Below are 17,166 nucleotides of genomic sequence, written 5' to 3' on the forward strand. Positions count from 1 at the left end.
CCCATTACGATATGCAACATTCTTCTCTTGAACAGCCTTAACACATTTATTGGAAAACCAAGGTTTAGATAAAGGACGAGATTTTAAAGTGGGGTGTGGGATAAAGGATTCCATTCCTGCAAGAATAATTTCACTGACACGATCTGAGCAAACGTTGACGTCAGAAGTTTTGAAACAGTAATCTGACCAAGGAAAAGAAGAAAAGAAGTCTCGCAGGTCATCCCATTTTGCATTCTTGTAATGCCAAACAACATGAGGTTGGGAATAGCCATGAGATAAAGGTTCCATTGGAGAAGAGACAATCACCAAGTTGTGATCTGAAGTGCCTAAAAGGACCTCTCACTTCGACCGTGTACTTAGAAGGGTTGTTTGTGAGAAAAAGATCAAGCGTATTGGCTGTATGATTAGGATTGTCTGGTATTCTTGTAGGTAAATGAACAATCTGTGCAAGGTCATTAGTAATTGTAGAAGCCTCAGCATCTTGACCAGCTGGGTCGGTGTGACCAGAAAATGGAATCCAGCTGGAGTTGTGAACATTAAAATCACCACGGAAAATTACCTCACTGTTAGGAAAGTTGGACTGGAGAAAGTCAAGCTGCAAAGAGAGGAAGTTAAAGAGCTCAAAGTGATTAGTGGAGGAAGAACGATAGAGACAACAGATGAATTTGACACAATGAGGTAGAGTGATTTTAAGCCAGAGAAGAACAAAGAGAGGAGATTCCAAATTGCTAAGTCTCTGACAGGGAATATCAGAACGGATATATGCACAAGTACCACCTTTGAGGCGAAAGGAATCATACAGCAAATAATTTGGGCATCTGAGATGAGCAGTAGTTGAAACAACCGATAACCAAGATTCTGTCAGAAAAAGTACATGGGGTTTGGCAGACTGCACGTGGAAATGGACATCGTTGAGATTAGAACTGAGACCACGTATATTTGTGAAATGAATTAGGAAGTGCTTGGGAGGTTTAGATCTTTTCGCAGATAAGCTTGCTCTATTAGTTTGACAATTAGTTTGACTTGCATGTATACCAATGCTAGAAGTATAGTAAATAAATTTGATGAATTTGAAGTGTTGGTCAAGATATCAAAGGCAGATATTGTTGGGATATCAGAGACGTGGTGTCACACAGATATAAGGAATGCCGAACTGGAATTTGGGGAGTACAATGTGTACAGAAAGGATAGACAGGATAGGAAGGGAGGAGGTGTTATGCTGTTAATAAAGAAAAACATAAAATCAAAAGAAGTGCATCTAGTTGATATAGATGAACAGTGCACTGTTGAGTCAGTTTGGTGTGACATAAGCACTGCAAAAGCAAAAATTAGAGTAGGAGTGTGTTATAGGCCTAATGACTCGAATGAGTTTAATGAACAATTGTACAGAGAAATAGAGTGGGCTAGTAAATCGGAATGTCTTATTATGGGGGATTTTAACTTCCCAGATATTGACTGGAACTTGTGGGTTGGGCACTCACACACTAGTCAGACTTTTGTGGATTTATTGTATGATTGTTTTCTGCAGCAGCATGTTCGAGAGGCATAGTAATACTCTTGATCTGGTTATCAGCAGTGATCATTCATGTATTAGAAATTTGCAGATAAAAGAACCACTAGGTGGCAGCGATCACAATGTACTGACGTGGTTATTGTTATTGTTGTTATTTTTGGTTTTCAGGAGCATTAGCAACTAAGGCCATATTGCTCTGGGGATATGCGGTGGTCATTCCTTGACCTTTCTGCATCCTCCATATTTGGTGGTGACGGGCTCGAACCCGGTCTAATCAAGAAGCGTGTGCTACGCACTGCTGCTCCTTCCCACCTGGCTACGGAGGCGCCTGTACTGACGTGGGATTTACTTAAAGATTTAATTACCATCAGGGGTAAAGGAAAGGGTTTTTGCTTCCGTAAAGGCGAGTACAGTGGTCTCCGACAGTTTTTAAATTCTGTACAGGGGGATCAACTGACGATGTTACCAACAGTAAATTCTATGTGGGAAGCATTCAAGGAATTAATCGTGGAAGCTACTAAAAGTTTCATACCTATTAAGAAATATTGTTCAAGGTTTAGGCCTAAATGGTTGTCAAATGAACTAATGAGACTCGTAACAGAGAAGAAAAATGCATGGGATGCATATAAATTATCAAGCGACTCGGAAGCTTATGGCAGATATAAGTTAATCTGTAATCAGGTCACAAAGGAGGTTCGGCAGGTGAAGGCAGATTACGAGAAATCCTTGGCAAAAGATGCTAAGAAAAACAGCAAAGATTTGTTTACTTATATAAACTCTAAAAGGAAGGGGATGAATCTGATTGGTCCACTTGACATTGATGGTTCGACTGTTGATGATCCTGCTCAGATAGCAAACAAACTGAATGAGTATTTTGCATCTACATTCACACATGAGGAGTTATTAAGGTTTGAAAATGGCAGAAGGTTATCAAATTGTAGCAGGTGCTTAATGATCTTGTAATAACTGAGAGCAAAGTGGAAGAGAAATTGTTGAAGTTAAACGTAAGAAAAGCACCTGGGGTGGATGGGATCTATCCAGTTATATTAAAGGAGGCGGCAAAGCAACTAAGCAAACCCTTAGCCATAATTATGAGAGCATTCTTGGACTCAGGGGAGGTTCCCACAGACTGGAGATGTGCAAATGTATCCCCAATTCACAAAGGGGGATCGAAGGGTGATACGAGTAATTACAGACCAGTTAGTTTAACTTCTGTTCCGGGTAAAATAATGGAGTCACTGGTTAAAGATGCATTGCAGGATCATCTAGACAAGACTGCAGCAATAATTCAGACACAGCATGGGTTTGTTAAGGGAAAGTCTTGTCTGACAAATTTGATAGGATATTATGATGTGGTTACAAAGGAACTGGATGCAAAAAATAATTTTGATATCATATATTTGGATTTCAGGAAAGCTTTTGACACTGTTGCGCATGGAAGTCTATTGTACAAATTGGAGCAGAATGGTATTAGGGGTAAGTTGCTACAATGGATGAAAGGATGGTTAAGTGGGAGAAGACAGAGGGTGGTAATCACTGGGTGCTGCTCTTCTTGGACTAATGTTATTAGTGGAGTCCCACAGGGTTCGGTGTTAGGTTCACTGTTGTTTTGTATATTTATCAATGATATTGATGAAGGTATATCAGGCTTAATGTCGAAGTTTGCAGATGATACAAAGGTTGGCAGGGTTGTTAATGACAGTAATGGCAGTGTGCTACTGCAACAGGATCTAGATAATTTGGGCAGATGGGCTAAGAAGTGGCAAATGAAGTTTAACCTTGACAAATGCAAAGTACTGCATATGGGTAGAAGTAACCCCAGAGAAATGTACTACCTTAAGTGTAGTACCAACTGTGTGGTACTACACTTAAGGTGGTAGAAAGTGAAAACGATCTGGGAGTAATTGTGTAGGCAGATATGAAGTTTTCTGAGCAATGCAGACAGGCTGCCAGGCTGCCAGGGCAGGTCATGGGGTTTTGTCAATGATATATAGGAATTTTGCTAGCAGGGAAAAGGAGGTGATTATCCCTCTGTATAAGGCAATGGTCAGGCCACGCCTTGAGTACTGCGTACAGGTTTGGAGGCCTCATTTTAGGAAGGATGTAGATTTACTTGAGCGTGTACAGAAAAGGGCAACAAGATTGGTGAGGGGAATGAAGGGATCCTCTCACCAAGAGAGGCTTAAGTTCTGCAAATTGCAGTGGTTGGAGACTAGGCACCTGCGCGGTGATCTGATTGAGGTATATAAGGCCTTGAATGGGTTGAGCACGCTGAATTCTGATGGGATCCTTCCACTTGTTCAGACTACGAACCTAAGGGGGCATAAATTCAAATTAAGAAAAGACAGAGGTAGAATAGATGTGCGGAAATTTGCCTTTAGCCAGCGGGTGGTTAATTGCTGGAACAAACTTCCATCTGTCGTTGTGGAAGTTGATAGGTTGAATAAATTTAAGGAGGAACTGGACAGGCATTTGGAGGGAATGGTGTGATTTTTTTTTTGGCTGATGCTGCATAAGCTCATACATTTTCTTTCTTACATCACATGCCACTACTACAACTACTACTACTACTACTACTAATTCATGGTGTATTCAATAGTAAGAAAAAGTGGGTGGGACATGCTGTATGAAGTAATGAAATTTTTGGATATGGCGTACACACGGTAAGAATATACCAGATCCTTGACATAATGTGGCCTCGACAATGCTCCCTGCATACACATTACTCGGACTCTCTCCAGTCACTATCTGGCAGGGTAGAGGTAGCAAGATTATACACTAGCTAATCCGGAAGCCTCCTCGAGAGTTACCAATAGGTTCAGTCCAGTGTACTAACTAGCGGCCGGCCTGCAAACACCGTTTTAGAGCTGTACCCTCGAAATGTAAGGAATATTGGATCTCGCCACGATATTCATCATAACCTCAAAAGTCATCAATCATACTGCATGATGGAAGAGATAGGGACGGGTTGACCGGAACTTAGCTCTACACGAGTTCCACCACTTCAAGCCTCCAATAAGCAAAGTGGTGGTATTGCACCGGTTGATGAGAGTCATCCACCACCTAGTACTGCCTGGTAGCATAGAGGGGCGGCATTCCTTCATGTGGTGTGGGCGCCACACCTCGACCCCTGCTTACGTTGGTTCACACCTGGGTGATCACCCACCATGTACTTGTGCATGGAGGTTATACCCAGGATTACTAACAGTCCCACCATCGTGAAGGTGCAAGCAGAGGATTTGGCTGTCACAGACCGGACTTTGCCGAAATTGGGTCCACTTGACTTAAGTGTCACCTGAATATCAGTTCCATCAGCGTTTTAGACTCCCAGGTAGCAAGTATAGTTTGTCTGGCATATCTGAGAGAATGTCTGTGACAACCTCAAGGACCAAGCTTCAGCCAGCTTCCATCCTGGCTGAAGAATTATTTCAAATAGCTTGTGTCAGTGTGTCTAAGGAGATTCGGATCACACATCGGTCTAACTGGTGGGTTAACAAAAACATCAAAATAGTGTTTGTAAGAAAACAAAAGGCTTAAAGAAAATGGTAGAAAAACAGATACAAAAAAAGAACGGACCTGTTTCTTAAAGCACAAATGCCAAGAGTACAACTTTTCTATTTCTAAGAAGCTTAAACAGTCTAAAAGAATCAATAGCAACAAGAATGCCAACCTTCACCCTGGACAAAAACCTTATTTAGGAAATGGACGAACAGTACCTTCGGAATCTCAACAGATCCTAAATTAAAGTTTAACTCTCCCACAGCAGACAATACCTGTTGGCTGGTAAATTATATGAACATGACTCCATCCAGATCCAATCTTGATATTAGACCTCTCCTAACAGAAATCACCATAACCAAAGAAAATGTAATTCAGGCATTAAACCGTCTCCGAAAATAAATCAGCTTCTGGCCCCGATATAGTCCCCGTCTTCATCATGAAAGTAAGCAGTCCATTTATCATTGAGGTCTTGCTACACATATTTAGAGAAACCCTTCATACTGGAGTTATCCCTGAAGCATGGAAACATTATATTGTAAAACCCGTGCCTAAAGTCAAACATCTAAACAACAAAGACTTTTGTCCCATCTCTATAAGCTGCAATTTATTAAAGCTGTTTGAGAAGACTGCTACCAATTCTTGTCATGCACTGTTTCCAGAAAAGACCTCCATATTTACACACTGTGATTCCAAAGAGATCGATTGTGAAAAATTAATGGACACCCTATTTCAGATCCAAGTGACTCTGAATGCCAAAGAACAGATTGATGAAATCTTTTTAGATATTAAAGTTGCTTTCGACAATGTCTCCATCAATGCCTTGATGACTATACTTGAAAGGTATTTTAGAATACATGGAGGCTTATTAAAAGTCCTCATTTCCTTTCTCAAACAGAGGCATTTGAGGGTTGAACACAGGACCTTCCAATCGAAACACATCATCTACAGAGGAGTCCTGCAAAGTGGCATCCTTTCTGCCCTATTTTTTGCTGCCACATTGGACCCCTTTCTTTTTATGCATTCTGATTGCAGCACTTATGCAGATGATATAAAACTCTTCATCTTGTCCAAAAATGGTGAAAAATCTAATGCTATCAGCACCCTAATAGAAGAACTTGACCTTTATCTTGAGAATATTGACCTATCCATAAACCCAACCAAGTCAGCTCAAATATCTTTCACCAACTTGAAGATGAATATACACATACACATCAATGGTTATAGGGTCTAGAAGGTCTCACATAACACTGATTTAGGACATATGAGGATGAAGGCCTGACCTTCCAACAGCACTTCGCTAACACTAAGGCAAAAACTCCGTCAGCGATGCGGGCAATAAGGCAGGAAATTACTGGATAAACAAGCAGAAACTTTCCACTTGCTATATACAAACATGTCTTAGCATTAGCATTAACATTAGTAGAGGCATATGATGCAAGAAAGCAAGCTTATTCAGCATCAGCCAAAAAAAAAAAAAAAAACCCACTCCCATTTCACCCATCTGTTCGTTCGAAATACCTGTCCAGTTGAGCTTTAAATTTGTTTAGGCTATCAGCTTCAACAACAAGTGATGGAAGTCGGTTCCACTAACCAACCACCCGCTGGCCAAAGGCAAATTTCCGCACATCTATCCGACATCCGTCCTTCCTCAATTTGAATTTATGCCCTCTGAGGTGATTATTCTGAGCAAGATGAAGAATCCCATTGGCATTGAGCATGCTCAAACCATTCAAAGCCTTATACACCTCTATCAGATCACCTCGCCGGTGCCTAGTCTCCAGACTCTGTAATTTGCAAAACTTAAGCCTTTTATCGTAAGAGCAACCCTTTGTTCCATTCACTAATCTTGTTGCCCTTCTCTGTACCCGTTCCAGCAGTTCTACATCCTTCTTGAAATGAGGCCTCCAGACCTGTATACAGTACTCAAGATGTGGCCTAACCATTGCCTTATACAAGGGAATAATCACCTCCTTATCCCTGCTAGAAAAATTCCTGTATATCATTGACAAGACACCATGAGCTACTCTTGCAGCTCGTCTGCACTGCTCAGAGAACTTCATATCTGCCTGCACAATTACCCCCAGGTCCTTTTCATTCTCCACCACTGTCAGTGTAGTACCGCAGAGTTGATACGTTGCTCTGGGGTTACTGTTTCCCATATGTAGTACTTTACATTTGTCAATGTTAAACTTCATTTGCCACCTCTCAGCCCATCTGTTCAACCTTTCCAGATCCTGTTGCAGCAGCATAGCGTCAGTAGTGTCCTTAACGACCCTGCCAACCTTTGTATCATCTGCAAACTTGGACATTAAACTTGATATCCCATCATCAATATCATTCATAAACACCGAAAACAACAACGGACCCAACACTGAACCTTGAGGAACTCCACTAATAACATTAGTCCACGTTGAGCAGTGTCCATTGATTACCACTCTCTGTCTTCTGCCACTCAACCAACCCCTTATCCATAGCAGCAATTTGCCTCCAATGCCACACTGCTCCAATTTGTGCAGCAGTCTTCCATGTGCAACAGTATCAAAAGCCTTTCTAAGATCCAAATATATAATATCAAAGTTATTCCCTGCATCCAGTTCTTTTGTGACTACATCATAGTATCCAATCAAATTGGTCAGGCAAGACCAGCCCTTAACAAAACCATGCTGCGTCTGAGCTATAACTGAATTCTTGTCTAGATGATCCTGCAGTGCTTCTTTAACCAGTGCCTCCATTAATTTACCTGGAACAGAAGTTAAACTAACAGGTCTATAATTACTTGTGTCAGCCTTTGATCCTCCTTTGTGAATTGGGGTTACATTTGCACATCTCCAGTCTATGGGTACCTCCCCTGAGTCCAAAGAAGCTCTCATAATTATGGCTAGGGGTTTGCATACTTCCTTTGCTGCCTCCTTTAATATAACTGGATAGATCCCATCCACCCCAGGTGCCTTTTTTATGTTTATCCTCAACAATCTCTCCTCCACTTTCCTCTCAGTTATTACAAAATCATCCAGCTCACTGCCAATGTTTACTTTACCTACATCATTCTCCTTCCTGAATAACTCCTCATGCGTGAATGTAGATGCAAAATACCTGTTTAGATTGTTAGCCACCTGAGCAGGATCCTCAACTGTTGAACCATCAATATCCAGTGGACCAATCTGATTCATCCCTTTCCTTCTCGAGTTCAAATATGTAAAGAACTCTTTTCTGTTTTTCTTTGCATCCTTTGCCAAGGATTTTTCGTAGTCTGCCTTTGCCTGCCTAATCTCCTTTGTGACTTGGTTACAGACCAACTTATATCTATCATAGGCTTCCATGTCACCCATTAATTTGTATGTATCCCATGCATTTTTCTTCTCTGCCACATGTCTCATTAATTCATCTGACAACCATTTAGGCCTAAACCTTGAACAATATTTCTTAGTTGGTATGTAAAGCCTGGTAGCCTCCAAGATTAGTTCCTTGAATGCTTCCCATTTTGAGTTTGCTGTTGGTAACATCATCGGTTGGTCCCACTGTATAGAATTTAAATACTGTCTCAGACCATCATAGTCGCCTTTACGAAAACAAAAACCCTTCCCTTTACCTCTGATGGTAGTTACCTCCTTGAGTAAATCCCACTTCAACACACTGTGATCACTGCCACCTAGTGGTTCATTTATCTGCAGATTCTTAATGCATGAAGAATCACTACTGATAATCAGATCAAGAGTATTGCTCCCTCTTGTTGCCTCACGAACATGCTGATGTAGAAAACAATCATCCAATAAATCCACAAAAGCCTTGCTAGTGTGCGAGTGACCAATCCACAAATTCCAGTCAATATCTGGGAAATTAAAATCCCCCATTATAAGACTCTCTGATTTACTGGCCCACTCTATTTCCCTGTACAATATCTTATTATACTCATCAGAGTCATTAGGGCTATAGCACACTCCTACTCTCAATTTTGATTTCCCTATGCTTATGTCACACCAGACTGACTCGACACTGCCCTGTCCATCGATGTTGACTGGCTTCACTTCCTTGGACTTTATGTGTTTCTTAATTAATAGCATAACCCCTCCTCCCCTCCTGTCCTGTCTATCCTTTCTATACACATTGTATTCCCCAAATTCCAGTTCCGCATTACTTATATCTGTGTGACACCACGTCTCTGATATCCCAACAATATCTGCCTTTGATGTTTTGAGCAATACCTCAAATTCATCAAATTTATTTACCAAACTCCTAGCATTGGTGTACACGCAGGTATACATGCACCTGTTTCTATTCTTAGCTACCCTAACACAACCCATGTGTTTACTTGTACCGCAATGACTACCAGCAGTCTCTGAAATATCCTGCATCTTGTTTTCCGGGCTTCTGCTCATTTCAATAGAAGCAGTGCAAGAATCACTTCCACCTCTGCCAGTGGCTACTGTTAATCTATTAGTCCTTGTATCCCCCCCAACTAGCAGTTTTCCGACCCACCTAACACTGCCTCGACAGCATCAGCAAAAATTCTTGCACCCTTTCTATTTAAGTGTATCCCATCCCTGTAGAAGCAATCTCTCCTGTTAACAAGTACAGTCCAGGCTGAAAAAAATTCTACCCCTTGAGCCTTGCACAATCCCTCCAGGGCCGAATTGATCGACAAGGCTCTCATCATATACTCCCTCCTATTGTGTCTGGGCAGAATTGCAGACAATTTCAAGTTCAACCCTAATTCACGGCTTTTTTTCAACAGTGACCTGTACTTGCTAAGTAATTCCGCCGGTCTCCTACTCTTAATAAGTCTTGTTCTGATTCCCATATATGCCTCAGCAATCTAGTCCTCTGCTTCCCACATTAGCTTCAAAAAATTCATGGGTATAGAGTACTGGATTTTAAGATGGTTGAACCATGCTAATAGCTACCCTTTTACCGTCTCAAGATCTATAATATATGCAAACCTTGGTTGCAGCCCTTGAAATCAATTGCTCTTGGCAGGAAATCTATGCAACTTCTGTCAGCTACTCACCAATCACCTTGATGACCCAAATGTCCACAACTTGAGGACATTTGGGTGTCCACAAGGCCCTAGGCCGTCCCACATCATTTGCAATGATACGTGGAATCCCCTATGAAGCTCACCACAGAATTTAACTACGCTTAGATTTTTTCCGGCTAACATCCTCCAAATGTACAACAGCCTGAAGACTGACCCCCCACAAGTTCTGTGATGATAAGGCGTACAAGTTCAGAAGATACAGGACATGTACCATCACATACAGCTATAGCAGTTTCCTGATTATCCCATCAGAATGGAATCTCTGGTCAACCCTACTTTTCTCCTCTGCTGAGGAGAATTAATTTGTTTTAAATTATCTGTTTGTATGTATTATTATGTATATGTTATGTTAATTGTATATATTACAATACGTATGTATTTATATGTTTTTTTACCATTTTGCATGTATCACTGTACACTGAGTGGACAGAAATCACAGGATACCTAGTAACAGGTAGGCCCACCTTTTGCCTAGATAAGGGCAGTCACATGGCGAGGCATTGTGTCCACTGGTTCATGAAAGCGTTCCACAGGCATTTCCATCCATGCTTGCTGCACCACTGTCCATAATTCCGTTGCATTCCTGGGTGAAGGATCCAAGCTTGAAAGGACCTTACCACAGCATCCAAAATATGCTCCACAGGGGTCAAGTCCAGTGAATGGGAAGGCCATTCCATGGTGGTAAAATGTGCGGAATGCTCTTCGTACCATGTTCTAGTCACCACGGCTCTGTGGGGAGGCGCATTGTCCTGCTGGAAGAGTCTGTGGATGCATGATGACCATGACGGAGAATCCATCCTTCTATTACATCCATTTTTGCAAAAATTACATCAATTTTTTACAATTCTTTCCATACACTGCACACTGTCTTTGTGCATTACATGATGTAATCAAATATTTGCAATAATACCCTTACAAATTTCGGTTTTATGACCATGAAGGGATGTAGATGGTCTGCAAGGATGGACCCTTAACCTGGACTGTTCAGAGATGGTCTAAACATACCAGAGATCCCAATGTGTGCCAGTTGAACACGCCTCAGACCATTATCAACTGTCCACCTGCCTGAACAATTCCTTGTTGACATGACGAGTGTATAGCTTTGTGCGGTTTCTGCCAGATATGCACACCCTCCTATCCGCTCAAAATAACTGGAAACAGGACTCATCGGACCAGGAGGCTTGTTTCCAATCATCCAAGGTCCAGTGCTGATGCTCTTTCACCAAGTTGAGGCGCAGAGCCCTGTGTTGTGGTGTTAGCAATGGGACTCTGGTGGGTCAGCGGCTCCTATTGCAGCTAATTATCGTCTGATGGACTTGGTGGAAAAGTTTCTGCACCTTCCCTGTTGAGTCAGCAGTGATTTTTGCCACTGCCGCTCTCTGGTTGGCTGAAACAATGCAAGACAGACTCCAGAGGCCATGTTCATCCACCATCTTTCTCTGCCCACAGAGCTGTTCACGATGAGATGTTATTCCAGACATGGCATATTTCCTATACCCTCTTGATACTGTCAAATGGGGATAGTGCAATTCCTGTACCACTTCTGCGATAGAGTGACCCATGCATCAGGCACCCACTATCATCCCTCTTTCAAAGTCAGTTAACTCGTGACGTTTATTCATACTGACATCGAATTACCATCTATGTGAATGCAGTAGGTTTTTCCACTGTTGTTGTTGTTGTTGTTTTGGTTTTTAGGAGCATTAGCAACTAAGGCCATATTGCTCCGGGATATGCAGTGGTCATTCCCTGACCTTTCCGCATCTTCCGTATTTGGTGGTGATGGACTCCACTAGCAAGAGGGGTGACAGTGTCCCATTGTTCTGGAACTAGGTATCCCAAGAATCCTGTCCTTTTGTTGTATATATATCTGTATGTGCTTTATTTGCTCATATTGGATGTTATTCGTTGTATTATTTGATAGAAACTAATGTTTATGCATGCGTAATTTATGTACAACTTGTACATTTAACATCTAAGTTATAATGTACAAATGTATATAGGCACCCTATATATATATTTTATTGAATTTTATTCTTGTTATACAACATTTATTTTATTTTGTTTTAATATTTTAACATATGGTTATACGATCAGCACGCATGTATTTTATTTTATATTATAATAATAAAGACGTTTTACAGATTCGAGTCAGTGTTATCTACTATCATTACAGATGAATTACAGAGTTCCTGACTCCAGAGGCCTTTTCAATGTATATAGGCACCCTCCTAGCTGAAGGCTGTTCAGGGGTGAAGCATATCACACTATGTACCAAAATCTACAGTGAGCAGTTGGATGGGAAGAGCTTCCCACGTGAGCCATGCATTGGAAGCAATTTTATCTCTGTGGTCTTTGTTGTGTCTGCCATGGAGTGTTTTCATTGCCTATCTAGCTTCATTTGTGCCAACTGTGTGGCAGGGGACTCCTTGCTTAGGTTGAGTGGGGTATGCTGGCTGGGTGTCTACCTTCCTTATGGCCTGGTAGAGAGCTGCCCCGTTTTTCTGGAAGTAATTATTTAGGTTAGCTATCGCTGTTTTCTGATGCTCGATGAGGTCTATCAGGCCCCTTCCTCCCTCTTTCCGAGCTATTGTTAGTCTCTCCACGGCTGATTTCGGGTGGTATTGGCGACTGTTGGTCATCATTGTCTTTGTCACTATTACAAAAGGTCACTTACTACAATGGGATACAGCTTGAAATCAGGTTGATTACTGCCATCTGCAGCAATCAGCAATCAATCATTTTCCAGAGCCATCATCACTACCTCTTCTCTCCTTATACATGCAATTTCACTAACAATGCCCTTTTGTTTTTTCCCCACCTGTATTTTTTTGCTATTTCACTATTGAGAAACACTTCTGAACAACATATCTGAATAAGCAGCACAACTAAGAGGAAGATTACGTTCTATGACAAAAGATGCAAATAAATATTCAGCACATCTCATAACATCATCACTATGAAATGTTACATCCATTTTTGCATTTCTTTCCATACACCGCACACTGTCTTTATGCATTACATGATGTAATCAAATATTTGCAATAGTACCCTTACAAATTTTAGTTTGTTTCAACTACATACAGAACTCATGCATATGCACAAACTTGTATATCAGCTGAAATTTTTCAGCTTTCAGTTTGAGACTTTACAGCACTATAAATCTACAAGTCTATATATACTCTCAATAAGAGCACATAAGGCCACAGTAGCCAAGTAGTCGAGAGAGAGAGAGAGAGAGAGAGAGAGAGAGAGAGAGAGAGAGAGAGAAAGAGAGAATTATTATTATGAATATTATTATACTCACATAATCTGGCCACCTTGCTAAAAAATTTGAAGATAACTTTTCATTCTTTGCATCTTCAATACATTTGCAGCGCTCCATTCCGGTTTTAAACGGATGAAGAATTTCTAATAATATAACTCCAAGACTGTATATATCAGCCTATATGAAAAAAATTTATATATTACGAAAGAACAATAAGTGATAAATTAAATAGTCAAAATAAAAATTCTCTTTAATTGATGACTAATAAGTTACACTGCTATAATTAAAACAGTGAGAATTTGCAATTATTTTACCTCTCTTACATAAAAATAAAGGAGAGTTGAAAGAGTTACTTATCTTAATTTTTAGTATAAAAATATTAATTTAGGTTACTACATAGCAAATCTTAAAGAGTTGCTGTATAAAAATTTACCTGATTGGATATTTCCTTATTTCTGAGGCACAGAACTGAATGCAAATGAAATGAATTGGATGATCATAGGATGAACTAAAGAAGGCCTTAGACATGTTATTACTTTTAAAATCAAGTCCAAGAAAAACCCTCCAGGCATAAAATTTCATGTAACAATTAGTTTTGAGTGGTAAATATTACAAGATCTGTTTACAGAGATAGAATGTAAGATAAACCAAATGCATGCTTGCCACAAAGCAAGCATTTGGTCTACATTACATTTTCCATCTTTGTATGAGCGAAAACAAACATTTGGTTTATCTTATATTAAAGAAGATAATGCTACTGGGCAGATAAAAAAAGCTTGTTGTGACCGCTTCTGATATCATTCATATTAACCTGCCCTCAGGGTTTATCACTGTTCATATTGAACAATCCATCTCTTAGTCACATTGCTGTCCCACTTTCTTCAATGGTCATTGCTCAGCGCTTGTCCTCATTTCACATGTACAAATCTACCAGGTCAGCATTTTCTTCCAAAATCAGGATTCAAAAGAAACTATGACAATTATTAAAGCTGAAACATTATAATTAAATTCCAGCATCAACAATTCATTTTTGTTTATAGTTTGATATACATTTTTATTTAATAGTCTTTGTTTTTTTTGTTTGTGTTGAGATTAGTTTATGTATGTAGAATAAACTTTTAATAAAATTGAATTTTGTTCTAATTTACAGCTCAGCCCAAAAGTAAATGTTTGCTTTTAGTTATGAATTCCAAACTTTCTTTTTAACCATCATTTATGAATTTTCAAATGCTGTCATTTCTCAACATTTTCCAAAGATGACAAGTGAATGGGCTCTCTCAAATATAGGTGGCAGCAAACATGTTAGCAGACTTCATGTTAGCAGAAATAACAGTCAGTAACTGCTGAACCAGGCATTTCATCTGTATGGACTGCAGTGACAAGACTGCCTGAGTTTGATGGTATTTATCATCAGCTAAAATATATTCACAATAGAAAAGTACACCAGAATTTTCCACAACTTCATCTTCCATCAGTGCTGAGCATATCAGACATCAGTAAAGATATCACCTGAACTTCCAGTGAGAATACTCCAGAGCTCTCAAACTCTGAATAAGTTGTAGTCAGTTTCCAATGCCACTATACAATATGGCATTACAACATTTGTTCTAGCAACTTAGGCAAGTTGCTAGAACAACTTTGAGTTTAATGGACAATCTGATCTTCCATCTTCCATATCATCTTCCATCATCAGTATCAAATTCAGCATAACGACCTTATATGGTCCATTAAAGTGATTTTTATTGTATTATGCTCTTTCTCTATTATAACTGAACCTCCCAAATCTGGCAAACTGTCTGAGAATTGGCAAATTTAGCTCATGCATCAGCCATTCACCAAATTCATCAGTGCTAAAGTATACAATGGGAATTTCACCTCAGTCATAAAATTTTACTGTGATCTAATAACATCAAAAATTTTTAAGGACTATAGATAGAATTGTCTAATTGTTATTTATGATTCAGAAACAAGATAATCTATCTAGTTTCTGAATTTCACGATTCATAGATGAAGCATTTGACTGAGGTAAAGATTTACTAAACGTGTTTACTCTTTAGTGAATGTTTCAGACAACATGGAAACATCAACTTTTATTCATTTTTATTGTCCAAATGCCACCTGAAAGAAAGTTAAGTAGCCTAGAGGGCTAAGGCCTTTCAAAGGGCCATATACACAGGTCATTATATATTGTGGGAAACTGTGCTACTGGTTAGATAAAAAAAAAAAAAAAAAAAGCTCGTCACGATAGACTCTGATATCATTCATACTAACTCTGACTTTCCCTCAGGGTTTATCACTGTACATATTGATTTTTTATTTTTATTTTTTTTTTTTTTAGGTCCTTGCCACTGAAATCTCAGGAAATTAGGTGGCAGGACCTGCCAGAGTGAAAACGTAAAATTACTGGGTACCTGGTCTGCCTCCACAAGGCATAGTGTGGACAACGTTGGGCCCCAGCGGGGTCTAGCGGCTAAATGGCCAGAAGAACAACGAAACACAACACTACACTTACAAAATCCATACACTTTTAAATCTCTGGCCTTCCCAGTGAACTGGTACACCTACAATGAAAGCAACGCGGAGATGGGGGAAACCCCTGGTGCCGTTAGACACGAACACACTATACACTATACTGTACATATTGATCAATCCATCTCATGATCATGTCATGGCTGAATAGATGTCCCCAGCTTAGTGCTCTTAACTGGGGCTGTAAAAACAGGACTAACTGAATTTGCATTAAGTGGAGGGATATATCTATAGGAAATAATATAAAGAATTTTACATGACTAGCATGACCAACATTACCTACTGATTTTATGGTACCACTTCTTTATAATACTGGTTCAGATTCAGAAGCAAGTGCCCCTGAGTCCAATAGCCATTTAAGCAAAAGCAAGAAGTATTTATGAGGATATTACAGATGAGTACGGCGAACCTCAAGTCACGTTAGTAGCAAGCAATGGTTGGTTTAATAGGTTCAAGCATCGTGCTGGTTTCCAAAACATTAAAGTATGCGGTGAAGTTGCCAGTGCCAATTCTGCAGCTGCAGAGAAATTTTGTGATGTGTTGGGAAAAAAGCCTTCTAAATCTCCACAGCACTATGCTTATCAACTGGAGAGTTAATTCTGGCAACAATGCTCAAAAGATAAAACTTGCTGATGTTATGCCTGTCTCCTCTCTCTTTTTGTAATTTTATAATTTTAAAATTTTTGTAATTTTTCCTGCACGTGAGATAAAAAAAAATTGAATAAATAATTCTATTGACATGTTCGTGGAACGTTTCTTTTTTGCTTCAATCAAATTTGCGAGTGCTGCATAAGCATTTAGGGAAATTCTGACTTACGTAGAGTTCCACAGAATGCAACCCTTACATAAGTCAGGGAGTGGCTGTATTGTTATTTCACATTTTTGTAATGCCAAATGGCACAAGACTGAGAGGTGCAGAGATCAAACCACCAGGTTGTGAGCACATTATGCCATGTTGCTCTTGCACCGTAAAGCCCACACTCAAACAAACAACAATCAGGTTGTGATTTAAGGTATCTAGAACACCATTAACTACACTGAAGGGTTGTTGGTGAGATTAAGAGCATTGGATGTGTGGTTAGTATGTTTTCTAATCAGCGTGACTAGAAAACAGAGACAGAAGAAAGAAGACAATGCTACTGGGCAGATAAAAAAAAAAGCTTGCCATGATATCAGAGTCCTCGTCAAGGTCTCTGATATCATTCATACTAACTCTGACTTCTCAGGGTTTATCCCTGTTCATATTGATCAATCCATCTCATGGTCATGTCACTATCCCACTTTCTTCAATGGTCACTGCTCAGCAAATAGTCTTCATTC

At 39.9% G+C, this 17,166-nt stretch overlaps 1 protein-coding gene across 1 annotated transcript in view; it reads right to left on the reverse strand.

Annotated features, from left to right (window-relative positions):
- Positions 1-17,166, reverse strand: part of LOC150078657 (eukaryotic translation initiation factor 2-alpha kinase 1-like) — a 176,936-nt gene that overhangs the window by 12,900 nt on the left and 146,870 nt on the right. Inside the window, exon 16 of the mRNA XM_090382196.1 lies at positions 13,357-13,494. Coding sequence (XP_090238322.1) covers positions 13,357-13,494 — 138 coding nt within the window. The remainder of the gene's footprint in view (positions 1-13,356; positions 13,495-17,166) is intronic.

Source organism: Mastigoproctus giganteus, chromosome 10 (assembly GCF_048544385.1).
Source record: "Mastigoproctus giganteus isolate SK-2022 chromosome 10, ASM4854438v1, whole genome shotgun sequence".
Classification (NCBI taxonomy): Eukaryota; Metazoa; Arthropoda; class Arachnida; order Uropygi; family Thelyphonidae; genus Mastigoproctus; species Mastigoproctus giganteus.